This window comes from Podarcis erhardii (genome assembly GCF_964252035.2).
Source record: "Podarcis erhardii genome assembly, chromosome: 7".
Lineage (NCBI taxonomy): Eukaryota > Metazoa > Chordata > Lepidosauria > Squamata > Lacertidae > Podarcis > Podarcis erhardii.
Window position 1 is genome coordinate 44,688,885 of NC_138511.1, and position 16,436 is coordinate 44,705,320.

Genomic DNA, 16,436 nt, shown 5'->3' on the forward strand with positions numbered 1-16,436 from the left:
ATGAATCTCTGGGTTATTTGTGGGGCACAGGAATTCATTCATTTTTTCTCTCTTCAAAATACAGTCCAGCCCCCCACAAGGTTTGAGGGACAGTGGACCGCCCCCCTGCTGACCCCTGGCCTAAACCAAGTGCAGGCTGCATTGAGGAGCAGCCTTCTAGAACTCCCCAGACATGCCTGCTGAGAGATCAACCCAAGAGGAGACTTTGCAGCCAATGCTTGGCCAGAAAACTCTGCCTCTCTGGAACTGCTTGGATCCCAGGTTAGGTCCCAGGTCAATAACAAGTGACCAATTCCTCGTCAAGGTGATCCAAGGAGCCATGGCCCCCAGACAGGCTCGAAAGCAAATGCACGAGAAAAGCTCCTCCGTCTTACAACCCCTCATTTACCAGCACCCACCCACAAAGGATCCCTCCAGTTAAAACAAGAGGAAGCTTTTGATTAGCCTTACTGCCTTCAAACTGTACTGGTGGCCCTCAACTGTGCCTCTTCTGTCACTACTCAGGACAGAGAGAAACCTCAGGCAAAAGTGGCAAGCGGGCCCACCCCACACGCAGCACAAGCCTTACCAGCTGCGGCAGGGAGCTCAGTTGCGACTCCAGGAGGAGCTCCTCCTGAAGATGGCACGCCACCTCCAAGTCTTTCTGGGAGAGTTCGTTCTGCAGATCTGTGATGGTCTCTTGCAGTTCTTTAATTTTAGCTGCTTTCTCCAGAACCTGCAATGCACAAACCCATCATGTACCTGGATTTTGGTAAGCAGTCTGCTCTGGGTGCGGCAGAGGGTCGGGTGTTTCTGCAGTGCCAGTTTTTGACAGAAAAAAGGGGAGCAGTGCAACAACATACCCTGGAACCAAGATATTTTGGGGCTGAAGCTGGAGCTTAGCAGATTGCAGCAGGAATGGCCTGCAGGCCACACTTCAGAGCTGGGGAGGCACCAACCAGGGCCTCCAACACAGACGTCTCTTTTCCTTGCTCTTGAACACACCTGCTGAAATTCACATTCTGGTTCCACACTTGGGCAACCTCGCTGGACTCTTTTTATTCCCCATTTACTTATTCGCTAAATGTATGCCCTACCCTTCAATGGTCAATCAGCATTCCCAGTGCAGTTTACAAAAGCTTACAAAATAAAAAAGTAGAAAAAACATGTATAATCCTTTTAGAAAATTCCAAGGAAGGACAAAAAGCTGTGCATCAGAGAATGTCGTCCCTCTCCGCCCCAATAAAAGTACCTCCCACCATCTTCCTTTAAGTTACATCGAGTCAGGGGAGGGGATAAAATGACACAAATTCTCTTTGAGATCTCCTACCTGGGACAGAGAGCTTCCCGGCCAGCACTGTCTCTTCCAGCAGGGAATAACATTTGTGTGGAATTGCTGAAACCATGCAGAAAAATCACGTGGAGACAGAGCGATTTCCAGCAGGCATAATAATAATAATAATAATAATTATAATTTATTATTTGTACCCCGCCCATCTGGCTGGGTTTCCCCAGCCACTCTGGGCGGCTTCCATAAAAACCAGAAATACATTAAAATATCACAGATTAAAAACTTCCCTGAACAGGGCTGCCTTAAGATGTCTTCTGAATGTCAGGTAGTTATTTATCGCTTTGACATCTGATGGGAGGGCGTTCCACAAGGCGGGTGCCACTACCGAGAAGGCCCTCTGCCTGGTTCCCTGTAGCTTTGCTTCTCGTAATGAGGGAACCGCCAGAAGGCCCTCGGCGCTGGACCTCAGCGTCCGGGCAGAACGATGGGGGTGGAGACGCTCCTTCAGGTATACTGGGCCGAGGCCGTTTAGGGCTTTAAAGGTCAACACCAGCACTTTGAATTGTGCTCGGAAACGTACTGGGAGCCAATGTAGGTCTTTCAAGACCGGTGTTATGTGGTCTCGGCGGCTGCCCCCAGTCACCAGTCTAGCTGCCGCATTCTGGATTAGTTGTAGTTTCCGAGTCACCTTCAAAGGTAGCCCCACGTAGGGCGCATTGCAGTAGTCCAAGCGGGAGATAACTAGAGCATGCACCACTCTGGCGAGACAGTCCGCGGGCAGGTAGGGTCTCAGCCTGCGTACCAGGTGGAGTTGGTAGACAGCTGCCCTGGATACAGAATTGACCTGCGCCTCCATGGACAGCTGTGAGTCCAAAATGACTCCCAGGCTGCGCACCTGGTCCTTCAGGGGCACAGTTACCCCATTCAGGACCAGGGAGTCCTCCACACCAGCCCGCCCCCTGTCCCCCAAAAACAGTACTTCTGTCTTGTCAGGATTCAACCTCAATCCATTAGCCGCCATCCATCCTCCAACCGCCTCCAGGCACTCACACAGGACCTTCACCGCCTTCACTGGTTCTGATTTGAAAGAGAGGTAGAGCTGGGTATCATCTGCATATTGATGGACACCCAGTCCAAACCCCCTGATGATCTCTCCCAGCGGCTTCATATAGATGTTAAAAAGCATGGGGGAGAGGACGGAACCCTGAGGCACCCCACAAGTGAGGACCCAGGGGTCTGAACACTCATCCCCCACCACCACTTTCTGAACACGGCCCAGGAGGAAGGAGTGAAACCACTGTATAACAGTGCCCCCAGCTCCCAGCCCCTCTAGACGGTCCAGAAGGATGTTATGGTCGATTGTATCAAAGGCCGCTGAGAGATCCAGCAGAACTAGGAAACAGCTCTCACCTTTGTCCCTAGCTCGCCGGAGATCATCAACCAGCGCGACCAAGGCAGTTTCAGTCCCATGATGAGGCCTGAATCCCGATTGGAAGGGATCCAAATGGTCCGCATCCTCCAGGCGTGCCTGGAGTTGTTCAGCAACCACGCGCTCAATCACCTTGCTCAAGAATGGAAGATTTGAGACTGGGCGATAGTTGGCCATACTGGCCGGGTCTAAAGATGGTTTTTTAAGAAGCGGTTTGATGACCGCCTCTTTCAGCGGATCTGGGAATGCTCCCTCACAGAGAGAAGCATTCACCACCCCACAGAGCCCATCGCCCAGCCCTTCCCGGCTTGCTTTTATTAGCCAGGATGGGCAAGGATCCAGGAGACAGGTGGTTGGTTTCACGCGTCCAAGCAGCCTGTCCACATCCTCGGGGGTAATGGATTGAAATCGATTCCATGCAACTTGACCAGACAGAGCTCTAGCACTCTCCCGCCCCAGCCCTGCTCCCACGGTGGTGTCTAGCTCCTTCCGAATATGAGTGATTTTATCTGCAAAAAACCTTGCAAAATCGTTGCAGGAGATCTTGGGGTCTTTACAAAGCTCCGGTGGTAAAGGTGGTTCCGTTAAATTACGAACCACCTGAAAAAGTCTCCTGCTACTATTTTCTGCAGATGCAATAGAGGCGGTGAAGAAAGTCTTCTTCGCCGTCGCTATCGCCACTTGGTAGGCTCGACGTTGAGCTCTAACCTGTGTCCGGTCAGATTCGGAGTGAGTTTTTTGCCACCGACGCTCTAGCCGTCTCAGCGATTGTTTCATCGCCCTCAGCTCCGAAGAAAACCACGGAGCTGTCCGGGCTCCATGCAATCGGAGAGGGCGCTTCGGAGCCAGACAGTCGATAACCCTGGTTAACTCCGCATTCCAGCGGGCCACCAGGGAATCAGCTGAAAGGCCATCAACATGGGATAAGGCATCCCCTACCACTCTCTGGAAACCATTTGGATCCATTAAGTGGCGGGGGCGGACCATCCGAATTGGTCCCACCTCCCTGCAGAGGGGAAGGGTCGCGGAGAAGTCCAGTTGCACCAGGAAGTGATCTGACCATGGCACTTCTTTTGTTTCACTTTTACTTAGTGTCAGATCACCCACGTCACTAGAGGTGAACACCAGGTCTAAGGCATGTCCATGACTATGAGTTGGGCCAAACTTATTCAGGGACAGCCCCATGGAGGCCATGCTTTCCACGAAGTCCCGAGCAGCCCCTTGTAAGGTCGTGTCGGCATGGATGTTAAAATCCCCTAGGACAACCAAACTAGGTGTCTCCAGGAGAAAATCCGCCACGACCTGAAGCAGCTCAGACAGGGAATCCTTGGTGCAGTGGGGAGGTCGGTACACCAAAAGGAATCCTGTACTGCCCCTATTGCCCAACTTCCAGAACATGCACTCAGAAAACTGGATCTTCCCAGTAGGACGCCTGGTGCAAGCTAGTGACTTCCTAAAAATCACTGCAACCCCCCCTCCCCGCCCACATGACCTGGGTTGCTGTGCGTAAGAGAAACCTGGTGGGCAAGCAGCGGCAAGGACAGGCCCATCTGCTTCCTCCAACCAGGTCTCTGTCACACATGCCAGGTCAAGTCCTCCATCCACAATCAGGTCGTGGATGGCAGTGGTTTTATTCATCATTGACCTGGCATTACACAGCAACACCTTCAGGTCATGTAGGTTTCCCCTGTTGATTCCAGTATCCATCCGGTCAAGGCCAGACCCGGAGGCAGGGATAGTCTTCAAACAACGACTAAACCTGCCTCCTCGGTAATGACATGGTCTGGTCTTAGCGTAACTCCGCCTCCTGCCCATGATCACCGAGATCGGATGTCCCAGTGCTTCCCCCCCTGTGGAACTTGTCCCAGCCATCGTGATGGCTGGGGCCCCACTCCCAGGCAGCCCTGATCTAGCCCCTTCAAAACAAAACATAAACTATACAGAACCAATAAAACAACAACAACAACAAAAAGGAACAGAACAATTATGCTAAAATTAATCCCCAACCAAATATCCATCCCACCCACCCCCAGCAATGGAAAAAAAGAAATAAAAATTTAAATTGCCACCGACTGCTTGAGGACATTTTAAAGCACATTAACCCCTGGAACAGGGAAGCAATGGCAGAACACTTCCCACCCTTCCCAAGAGTTTGTTCCAAAAGTTTGTTCCTGGGCCACGCCCCCTGGGCCAGTTGGAAAAGGCCCTGGAAGGGAGCAGGCCCTGCAGTCCTCACCCAGCCAATGGTCCAAGGCTTCCCCGCAGCAGGAGTCCCTTTATAGCCAGGAGAGAGGGCCTGGGCCACGCCCCCTGGGCCAGTTGGAAAAGGCCCTGGGAGGGAGCAGGCCCTGCAGTCCTCACCCAGCCGATGGTCCGAGGCTTCCCCGCAGCAGGAGTCCCTTTATAGCCAGGAGAGAGGGCCTGGGCCACGCCCCCTGGGCCAGTTGGAAAAGGCCCTGGGAGGGAGCAGGCCCTGCAGTCCTCACCCAGCCGATGGTCCAAGGCTTCCCCGCAGCAGGAGTCCCTTTATAGCCAGGAGAGAGGGCCTGGGCCACGCCCCCTGGGCCAGTTGGAAAAGGCCCTGGAAGGGTGTCAAAGCCAAGAAATGTCAGCCTGATGGAAGCGGCTGGGAAGGCTGCAAGTGGGTGTGTCCTCTTCCCCAGCTCTGTGCATTACAAGCAGAGTGAGGTCCAAGAACATAGCCCATCCCCCTGGCAGCGCCAGGGAAGAGATGATATCAGGCACCACGTCACTGGACCCAGGAAGCGCTTTTCAAGAAAACAGAACAGTTTCACTCACAACTCACTTGGCCTAGGAAGAGCGGCTCACACCTGCTTTGGGAGCGACATTTCCAATTGGTTTTGGGAAGGGGGAAGATGGAAGGTAAAATGACAATTCCCTTAAGCACCATCCTGGGAATGGGAAATTTTAACGATGCAAAGCAGCAAGGTCAGACAATGTGTCCAGGCAGCCTAGAGGAAGCTGCTTGGAGTTGAAATCCCTTCATTAGGCATCACCTGATGACTTGTCTTCCTGAAGGCCAAGGCCTGTTTGGGCTGCGCTTCAAGGCCTCTTCCAACTCCTACTGCTGCAGCCCATCACGGGAACTATTCCTGCAATGCTATGGTCCTTGGCTCCCAGCTCTGGTGGCCCTGTGGCTGCAGCTGCTTCTCACTTTGTGACCTCTAGTGAGAGGAGGGAGCAATCCCCATCTTCTCCCATTCTGATATTTCAAAGCCAGGCCTGCCTCTCCCTCCCATCTCCCCGCTCCACATTATTAATGAATTGGAAAGCAGACATCATTAGGTGTGGGAGACTGTTTCTTTCAAAATCTGTAGAAGCCTTCATCGGACTCCCCAGAGCCAGGCTGCTGTTCTCAACATAGTCTTATTAGCATCGCCGCCTCTGTAGCCTGCCATGCAAACTGCACTGCTCGGCACTTTCCAGCACTTGACCCTTCTGCAGATGGAATTAATTTCCTCTTTGAAGATCCAGCGGCAGGCTGTTGCAGCTGCCATTGTTGTGCTTGTTAAGGAAAGGAGCGCTCCCGTGAAGGCAGGGGCTGACCGATCATGGGCGGATGGAGGGCAAGAGAGCCTGAAATGGAAGCAGCTGCAGAAGCTTGGGAGGAAAGCCCTTCCTGGTGGCTCCTCCACAAGCAGACTTTTTTTCCATGCAAAGCACACACAAAAGGGCTGGGTGAGCATATTTGCACATGTGACCTGCTCTGTGCTGGAAGCTCAGGGTACGTAGGCTGGAACCAGAGCAAATTAAGAAGACCTCTCATGCCCCACTCAGAAGAGTCTGGCCGTTGGCACCCTGGGCAGAAAGAAAGCTCCTTTCACCCATCACTGTTTGTTTCATTTGGTCCCAAGTCTGATTTTAAGGGGGCTGGGAATAATCACCTATGGCATTTTGTGTGGAATGGTTCATGCTCAAAGGATCCTGCACAGGATCACAGGATGGAAAGGAGTTCAGTTTTCTGGGATTGCCAATAAATGCTTCTCTGTGCTGAGAACCAAGTTATTGTGACATCTGCAGCACCGTTGAAGCAGAAGCTGCTGAGGGTTAAATCCTCACACAGAGAGGAAGAGGAATGCAGCTCCCCTCCCTCGGTCATAATTTATTAAAAGTCTCACAAATAATTAAAGAAAGGTAGATTTCGCCAACCTTATGTCCCTTAGGACTATTATGAGGTGTTTGGGCAAGATTATGATTTCCTCCACTCTCAGTCACTCACCCTTGTCTGAGTCCCTCAAAAACTTCTCGGTCCTAAAGCATGGAAAGCAGCCTTTCTGAGTATCAGAGGTTAATCCCTGTTATCTCTGTTTTCCCAGAGATAATGAGATAAACAAGATTTATGGTTTAGTTATCATTAATCACCATATAATTATCCCCATCGACAGTGTGTCGACAAGAGGTATCTAGTCTTCCATCTTTCCTCCTGGAAGTTGAGGGCATGACTGCATTTCATTTGCCTGCCTTCTTCTCTCAAGCCTTCATGGTTGGACCAGGCCCTTCAGTTCCAGCTGTTCCACTTCCACATATGGAAGTAAAAAGTGGCTTGTTGGAGCTCCAGATTGGAGCAAAAGGGCCCAAGACTTTGTGACCGACTGACAACCCTCTACCCTTATTGAGAGGCAATGCCTAACCTCTTGGCTTCCCCACTGTGCCTCTCTCCTACTCTGATTCTTCTCTAATGTCTCCCATGCCAAAGCAGAAGCCCGCCTGATATGAGGAAGTTGACTGAGGATGTGAGGAATGCATTGAAAGAGATTTAGAGACTTCCTCTCAGCTACAGAAGGCAGATCTTTCTCAGAGAGAGAACAGCATTGCTTTTTGTTGGAGATTCTCCTGGATTCTGAGAAGCAAACAAGCACTGGGATGTTGATAACTGACAGTTTCAAGATGCAGCAAGAGTAACATCCCAGGAAACTTACAGCAATTGGGCCACAATGAACTCATTTCCAGAGTCCTGAGTAATCACTGCTGGTGACTTGTGGAAGTCCGCTGGTAGTTCACCACACCTCAACCAGGGTGAAATATCAGCAGAGTATGCAGAGTCCCAGAAGAGCCTTCAGAGATTTCCTGCTCCCAGCAAAACAGCTTCTTCCAGAGTCCCCGGTTAAGGGAAAAACTCCTCTCCCATGCCATTCAAAGTAACAAAGTGTTCATTGTCTCCAGATACAAGCAAAGCTAAACACTACTATCTACTATATACAATTCCTCTGGTCTTTGAAGTAAAGATACATATGCACAGAGATCCACTAACACTATCACCACGGTAGCTAACACTGCTATGCATAACCTACACCCTCTTCCCTCGATTCTCACAGAGTCAGACCCTGACAGCAAATAAGATAGCATCAAGTTTTGCAACAGGACACAACCATCAAAGACAGGAACATGATGTAATCAGTGCCCTAGAGACTATTATACCTGGCTCTACATTCTTGAACCAATTCTTGAACCTTGCTGGTGTTGCTATGGTAAACCAGTGCACAGAAGATCCAGATGTGGGAGATGCACTTCTCAAGAATGAAGCAGATGGTGACTGCACTTTCCTTCAAGCTTCCATTGGGTGGCTGTTCCCAGTTTGCATTATTACAGAAGTTGGATGAAGCAGAAGCAAAGCTAAAACAATGAAGTGACCTGCTCTGGTATGGCATTTTGTGTGTGTGTAGGACGGTGGGATGTACAAACATAATGGAAGTCTTCACATGTATATGGGTACATCTAAAGTTCACAGGCCAGAAGAAATTAAGAAGCCAGCACCTGCTTGAGTGAGAGCCAGCACACTGTCCCTAGTAAATCAGGAAAAGGTGGCCCTGCATACATATAGAGATGGCAATGCCTGCTCAACCTCACCAGAGCTTTAGGGAAAGGTTTTCAGAACTGCCACACTGATGGGCAGCTACTGGCAAATGAAGGGAAAAAGCATTCCTGCTCTCCTTCCCTTCTTTGGCCTCAAAGTGCTGATTCTGATCACCCTTCTTTCCTCCCAGGCAGGCTAGCCCAGCTAGTTCAGTGTCTGCTTGTGCTGCTGCAGCCGCCTCCCAGAAAAGTAAACCCTACCTCTGCTTTCACCTGCTCCTGGGTGTGACCAGCGTCTCTCAGCTGAAGATCCAGCTCACAAGTAAAGTGCTCTTTCAGTCCCCAAAGAGACTTCAGTTCTGCTTGCTCCATCTCCTGTCCTGGCAGACAGTACCTACACAAAGGGAGGAAGGGAAGGCCAGTCAGAAAAAGTACAAAGGCTGCAGAGAAGAATTTGGGGAAAGGGAACAAACAAATTGGTTTTAGGGAAGCGTCTGTTGTAGCTTTGCTTGGCATGCAGAATGCTTCTGGCTCAATCCCTTGTATCTCTAGCTAGGAAAGGACCAGGTGATAGGAATGGTCATTCTTTCTCTGCTGGAGACCCTGGAGAGAACTGTCCTCAAATGGGTGGACAAACAGCCTGACCTGGTAAAAGGCATCTCTCCCTCTGATCATCTAGACCGACCACTCACTCACTCAGGAAAGCAGTGTTCCCCAACCCCAACGGTTGTTTCTTTCAAGAGGCTGCTGTGCGCATACCTTGTATACCCTGAATGGGCACCTCCAGGCATGATGCATGGCTGCAGCTCTAGCACTATTTGCCCCTGTGAGTCACCAATGAGAATGCCATGGCCTGGAAAGGGCTCTAGGGCTTGGCTGGAAAGGTTTATGGAGTCTCAGTACAGTGGCAAAGCATCTGCATGGCGTGCAAAAGGTCCCACACACAACCTCCGGCATCCGCAGGTTAGGATGAAAAAGACCCCGGAGAGCAACTGCTAGCCCTGAGCTAAGCTGGACTAATGGTCTGACTCAGCAGAAGAAGGCAGCTTTCTATTTTCCTCTGGAGCCCCAACCGGCAGGCTTTGTGACCACCTCATCAAAGCATGCCTGAGATGCTCCCCCCGCCCCCGCCCCCACGCCACAGGATCCTTGCTGAAGTTTAATCCAGGCTCTCTGGCTTCTCAAAATCCCCACACTGGGTGGGGGTGGCAGCTCCTATCTATATATGTATAGCTATTTCGGTCTGTGGGAAGAGATGTCAGCATCTTTCACTTGCTGTGAGTTCCAAGAATACTTTTTTTTTCAGACAAGTCCTTTGTATTCTGTTGGAAGGGAACAGGATGGGGAAGAGATATTCCCATTTTCACAGCATTTGATAGGACTCCACTTGGGACTGGGGGTAATATCTTCCCTTCCTGAACAAGAGCCAGGTCTTTCAGTTGGATGAAAATCCTGCCTCTCAAGTTCCAGAGGGAGGGCATTATCAGCCTCTGGAAAGATGAGAAAGAAAGAGAGCTCACAGACACAGCCCAAGTTTTCCTGCCTCTGAAAAATGAGGGGGGGAAACAGGTTGCAAAGGTATACCTAACACTGCATTTTCTAAAAAGAGGAAATGGTTTGCAAGTTTAGCTACCTCTGCTGAAGGTGGCATAACAAGGGAATGGAACGTGTGTGTTAACCTTGAAAACCTCTCTGTTCACAAGCCCTCTCTCTCTCTCTCTCTCTTGTATGCACAGGCGGGCACGCACATGCACACTTCCCACGCAGAATGCTGGTTTGCCCACTGGGAACTCTAACCCTCAGGCTAACCCTACAGCAAGTATTAACCTACTTATTGCACCCGGAGGCAACGCAGAGGGGCAGAAAGGGCTGCATTTGGGGGAAGAGGATGAGCAGAGCTTAGCATTAACTGCTCCCTGAAATCATCTGAAGGAGGCAAGCAAGGCAACTTAATATAGGAAGGAAGGCAATTCGCAGACAGACGTTTGGAACGGGCAGAATGATGAAACAATTATTTGGTGGCAAATTTGGCTGGTGCTTCCTGTAAAGAGAGTGAACATGACCAAATCACATGACTGCACCCAGCCTGTGTCAAGAATATGAGTTTTTTCATCATTAAAGTCAAAAGCCAAGCAGGCCATCAAGCCACTGTGTCACAAAGTATGGATGAAGACCCCAGGGGAAACCAGAGATGACACCGGTGGGCAGAGATCTATGCCGAAGGGCGTGGAGAGCCACAAAGCATCTGCATTAATCTAATGGCCCAAACCACTCTAGAAGCTCTTGGCTGAACCAGGGAGGCAGATAATGTCTTAACTACATTTTCCAGGATATTGGAGGCCCAGAAGTTGTCTCAGAGGAATTCTGCCACAAAACAGTGCTTTAAAATATGGAGTCCAGGACCCTCTAATGATATCTATTACAGACTGGAGTACAGGGCAAAGAGGCTGATTTGGATGGGAGGGAGAGGGGTATCTATATATCTATATCTCCTGTTCTGAGGCCAGCCAACCCATGGAACACCCAAGAGGTAATGAACAAACTTAAGTCTTGTCATTGGCACATGATAGAGCCCCAAGAGACATTACTAGAGTTCTTGGGTGGGGTTCTGGAGGGGGGAGCTCAGGACCCTGAAGTGTTCAATTAGGAATTGAAGAGAATTGTTGCTGGTGATACAAGATTGGGATGGACTGAATGACGTGAAATGGAGGAGGGCTGATCATTAAAGAAAAGAGGAATACCAAGTGTGACAATTTGGAAAAGCTCAAAAGAAAACTCAAGAACACAAGTGAATGATGGGAAGCAGCAAGGCTGGGCTGCAGCCCCAAAGGAGAATAAGAACATTCTTTGGTGGAGGGATTTCGGTGCACATGGAATTGGGTTACCAGTACACAATCTGGTCACTGTGGCTGTTCCTTGAGAACCTCAGCTTCTATTCCGAGGAGAAACCACCACTGCCACTGCCCAGCCTTTTCACTCTCCTGGCTGGGGAAACACAGCAGAATTAGGGTTTGCCAATGATTTGTGCTCTGGGTAAAAACTCAACACCTGGCTGCCTCCCTGTGGGCTTGCCTCTCACTTCTCCAGCCACCTCCATGAAGCAAAACTAATGAGCGAAATCCTCCTAGAAGTCAAACACTGAGTTTACAATAAAAACACAGAAATTTAAAATGTGTATGCAAAACAAACACATTTGTGCATATTCTATTTCTCAAACAGGGTTTGAATCTTTAATGTGACAATTGGTTTTTCCAGACATGGATTTTTTTCTTCACTTTAATAAAAGAAAAATGTGTGAAGTGCATCTGCTAGGTGGATCATGCCAAGGCTGGGAGTAGTGATCGTTTTAGACATTTGAGTTTCACTCACACAGTTACAACCAGGCATCTCCTCCCTGGCACAATATGGGAAGGAACAGAACTCAGTGGCAGAGCATCTGTTTGTCATGCTGGAGGCCCAGGCTGAGTTCCCAATGGCACCTCCTGGCATCAGGTGACACCAAAAGTCTTTCTCTGGCCAAGACCTTGAACCGTACTGGGCAAGATGGACCTGATGTAAGGTAGCTTACTGACATTCAGAAACAGCAGCTGCTAGCTGCCTGATGGAGGAAGGGGCCATGCAGCCTTTGGTGGCCAGCCTCTGAACTGTGATGTCAGGTCAGTGAAGCGTAGGCTCCTATGCTCTGGCTTCCAAGTTCTCCTGCTTCTGGGCACTGACAAGGCAGAGAGTCCAGCTGGTACCAGGGTAGATAAAATTCCACTTTTTAAAATTTAAATCGCATTTTTTAAAAAATGATTTTTTAAAAATTTAGATTGGATTTTTAAAATAAAATGCTTTTTTTTGGGGGGGGGGAATCTTTCTAAAGAGTTTTCTATTTAAGTTACATAGTAGTCCAAAAGCTATTTATCAGGAAATAAGGATTTCTTTTAAGTTTTTCATGTGTGCTGAAACTCAGTTGGTTGTTTTTTTTTTTTAAAAAAAAAAGTTTAACCACATCAGTTAACAAACATGGATACATATGCTACAACGTTATTGTTTTAGTTAAATAAATTGTTTAAATTGTTATTAAGGAAGTGATTATTTTTCTCCTTCCAATAAAGTACAGCAGAAAAGTTGTCAAAATATAAACAGTTAACTTATTAAACCTCACAATAATTTCATAATTATCTATGTATTTCTAATAGTATAACCAAATCAGTAATTTTTTATATAACTGTAAAAACTACTCTAAAAATTTATTATTCCAAAAATGAAACCTTCATCTGGTTGTAAATATTAAGATTATACCAGCAGGAATGTCTTTCTGTAAAAAAATAAAAATAAATAAATTAAATCAAATCTCAGTGACTAGTGATTTAAATCAAATCCACTCTAGCTGGTACTCAGACACCATAGATCGTTTCAGTGGCAGGACTGATTCAGAGGCCTGTGCTAAGGGAATCTGTGCGGCTCACCAAAGTATCTTGCTGTATTGGTAGTGCCCTGAAAGACACCGAGCAAATTCCTTCCGCTGAAAGTATACAGGGGGATTTAATCTACTTAGCAGGGATTAATCAAAGATTTGTTAAAAGATTTAAAGATTTTGCGCACTTTGCCCAGCAATGGCTGTGCAAGGCAATAAGAACAGAGTCGCCAAAAGGGTTGAGCTGCCAGACCAGTTCCTGGGGCAAGAGCAACTCTACCTCAACATAGACATAATAGCCTTCTACTACAAAAGGCTGGAAGCCAACCAGGAAATGGTTCCTACTGAAGCAAGAAGCGGTTTAAATTTACAAGACACAATACCACCAACTTAAGAGTTATCAACATTACCTTCTACCTGCTTACCGCCAGCCACCTAAGGAAAGTCATCACAAAGTCGTAATGATGCTCCCATGGAATGCTCCGAGTCAAGCTTTGGTCAACCTCCAGAGCAGAGAGTTTAAAGGAATGTTTGGCTCTTGTTCCAAGGGCTGCATGCAGCTACCATGCAGTCAGAACAGAAAAAACTGCCCCATTTCAAGATGTACATCAGTCACCGTGGGGCTAGAAGCCCAGTGCTTGGAGTCCATGAAACACTGCACTGTCCAGACCCTTCAGTCAAAGAAAGAGGTGAGCAGGGGGGATCCCATGAACCCCCCAGAAAAGCCTTGAAGGAAGAGGGGCCTGGAATGTGCCTGCTCCACTCCCTCTTTTGCCTAGTCCAACTCACCCCACCCTGAGAGGACCGCTCTTTGTGTTGTGTGGTGCTGCTGCTGCTGCAGTTAACCTGAGCAACACCCTCCCAGGGTGGGAAGAACAAACTGGGCCAGGTCTGGCCTGGGAAAGGAAAGAGTTGAGAGGAGGGAGGGAGGGAAGGAGGGGCTTTCACTGGTGTTAAGAGGGAGCCTCTGCACAGGACAAATTCACAGACAGACACTGGCACTCATAAATTATACAACTCATTTGCATATTCCAGTCATGAAACATTATGCAAATACTGCCTGATTTGCATAATGGATTCCAGTCACCGCTTCAATTGCTTTGTGTTTTTTTTTTTTTTTAAAAACAAAACGAAATAAAAGGCAAAGGCTGGTTCCAGCTGGCCACCCCGCCTCGTCTGCTTGGCCCTTTGCCTCCAGGGGGTGGGGTGGGGGGAGGCAAAAGCACCCTAAGCCCTGGCATGAGAAATATTGCCCTTAATTGCAACCCACCAACTTGGACCTGGTTGAGATTCTTCACCAGAAGCCACGCATCTGAGCCAATTAGGGAGGAAGAAATGAGGAGGCAAGACCAGGGAAAGAGGGAGACGTTTTCCGTCATTGCTAGCATGGCTGGAGGTGGGAAATCCTTCCCTTCCTAACTGCTTAATTATATACAACAGAGACTATCTCTGTATTTGGTGATAATATGCCAAGCTGGGGGTGGGGGACACTTCTTGTCTCCTCAGAGCTCAGAAGAGCTTTCGTTTTTTAGAAGAGGGATGGGAGGAGGGGCTCCTCTGATTATTTATAACGAACTGTAATAGCAACACATTGCGAAGGATGAGATGGGAGGGTGTCGCTCGCCTTCCATCAGCAGCCAACGTTGCTCACTTCTCCTGCAGGGGCTGGCTGTGCTGCTGTGGGCGCCTCCCTCCTGCCCCCCTGTGAAAGGCAGAAATGTGCCAAGCGGCTGGCGTCGGCACCCTGTGGGAAAAGTTGACTGTAATTCTTTTGCTTTTAAAATCAATTAATCCGTGTGTTAATTAACGTCAAGTCGACAGAAGGAGGAGGGGAGAGTGAGAGTGAGAGAGAGAGAGGGTGGGTGGGTGGGAGGGAAGAAAGGAAAGAGCTGCCTGCAAGGGCGGATGGCAGACTCGTTGGCACGGTGCCATCCATTCAGTGGCAACGCCACAGTTTCGTGTGATAAGAGCAGCAGCGGGCATATGTTCTGGGGGTCCTGTACGTGGGCCAGACAGTGCGTAGCAGCGAAGGGAGATTAGCCAGAGCCCGGGAGCAGACAACAAGCGGCAGCCGAGGGCACGGGGTGCCAGGAGGAGGAGGGCAAGCTCGCCTCTCCCTTGGACTCCAGAGATCCAGGGGCTCCCCCACAGGCAAGGCGCCAACTGGACCCCTCCGCCATTTCAGCTTCATTCTGCTGCAGTGGAGCCAGCGCAACGGAAGACAAAGGCCGCCATTTCCGCCATGATGCCACTCCCAAGCCCAGGCTGGCATCCTTGATCCTTTAAAAGAAGAAAGGAAAAGAAGGAGGCGCCAAGAGCAAAAACAGCCCCCCGTCTGCTTGCCCCTCCTGCGTTGCTGTGCCAGGGGCAACTGGGCATCTGTCGGCGTAACAGAAGGCACGCAAATGGGTTGTTCGCTGCAAGCTGTTGGTTTGTTCGCCAGGCAGATTCATTTATAGCTAGAACCAGAAAGAGAGAAGACACTCCAGCCTAGTCAACAACCAGCTAACTGGAGACAGCCACCATTGAAGAAGAGATGCCACAGGAAGCATCCTGAACGCAGGCTCTGGCTGATACCAGCTGCCAGTCAGTGGACCAGAGAGTGATGCCAAACCTGCAGCGAAAGAGAGAGAGGAGATTGGGGGGCGGGGGTGGATGAGGACGAGGACGAGCTGGAAAGTCTCCCGTAAGACCTTTGAAGGCAGGCAGAAAAGAGCATTATTTGGGTGTTCAGGGCTGGAGAGAGAACATTTCGCAATGCTTCTCTATGGACGCGTGACTGCTGCGTGTGAATGCGCACCTGAAGGCACAGACACTGGCACACACAGAGATAGGTATGTACAAGACGCGTGTGCCTGTATGCCCACTCGTTTGAGCATGCACTCAGATTTTATCCATGTGTGCATGCTTGCACACACATGTTGATGCCTGTGTATGTGCACGTGTGTAAGTTAGAAAGTACAAGTGTGCGAGAGCGAGTGAGAGAGAGAATGCCCGTGTATACACTTGCCACTTTTAACCCAGGTATACACAGATGTTCCCCCCTCCACCCAGAAAAAAACAAACAAACCCACCCACCCACCCTTCTTCAGAAGCAGTAGCAGATTTATTTCCATGCGTTGCTATCACCAGGGAGATGAATGGGGCCGATGGGACGCCCTTTGCAAGATCCACTATGGAGTGTGTGTGTGTGTGTGTAGGGGGGGGGGGAGAGAAAGAAAAAGAGGGGGAGAGAGAGAGAGAATATATACCACTAAGATCTGCACCAACTTGAAAGCAGAGCGAGATCTGGAAGGTGCTACTCCTGACGCCCAGGTGGCACACCAGACAGGCCAGGTCCAGAGTCCCACTCTGTGGCGCCGGAGGCTCTCTGGGGCTGCTTTGTAGAAAAACAAAGCTGCTTACTTACACTGTCTGTGCTGTTGTGGATCCTGAAAGGCTTTCAGCTGGCATCGGGCGCTGAGCCAGGGACGGGTGCTGGAGACAAAAGGAAGACACAAAAATAAAGTCATGCCACGGGA

At 49.5% G+C, this 16,436-nt stretch overlaps 1 protein-coding gene across 7 annotated transcripts in view; it reads right to left on the reverse strand.

Annotated features, from left to right (window-relative positions):
• PMFBP1 (polyamine modulated factor 1 binding protein 1) overlaps positions 1-16,436 on the reverse strand; it is an 84,242-nt gene that overhangs the window by 28,782 nt on the left and 39,024 nt on the right. For all 7 annotated transcript variants that reach the window (XM_081871765.1, XM_081871768.1, XM_081871767.1 and 4 more), the window contains 3 exons: positions 16,325-16,392; positions 8,775-8,907; positions 569-715 (listed from right to left, as the gene is read on the reverse strand). In XM_081871765.1, the coding sequence (XP_081727891.1) occupies positions 569-715; positions 8,775-8,907; positions 16,325-16,392 (348 nt within the window). The remainder of the gene's footprint in view (positions 1-568; positions 716-8,774; positions 8,908-16,324; positions 16,393-16,436) is intronic.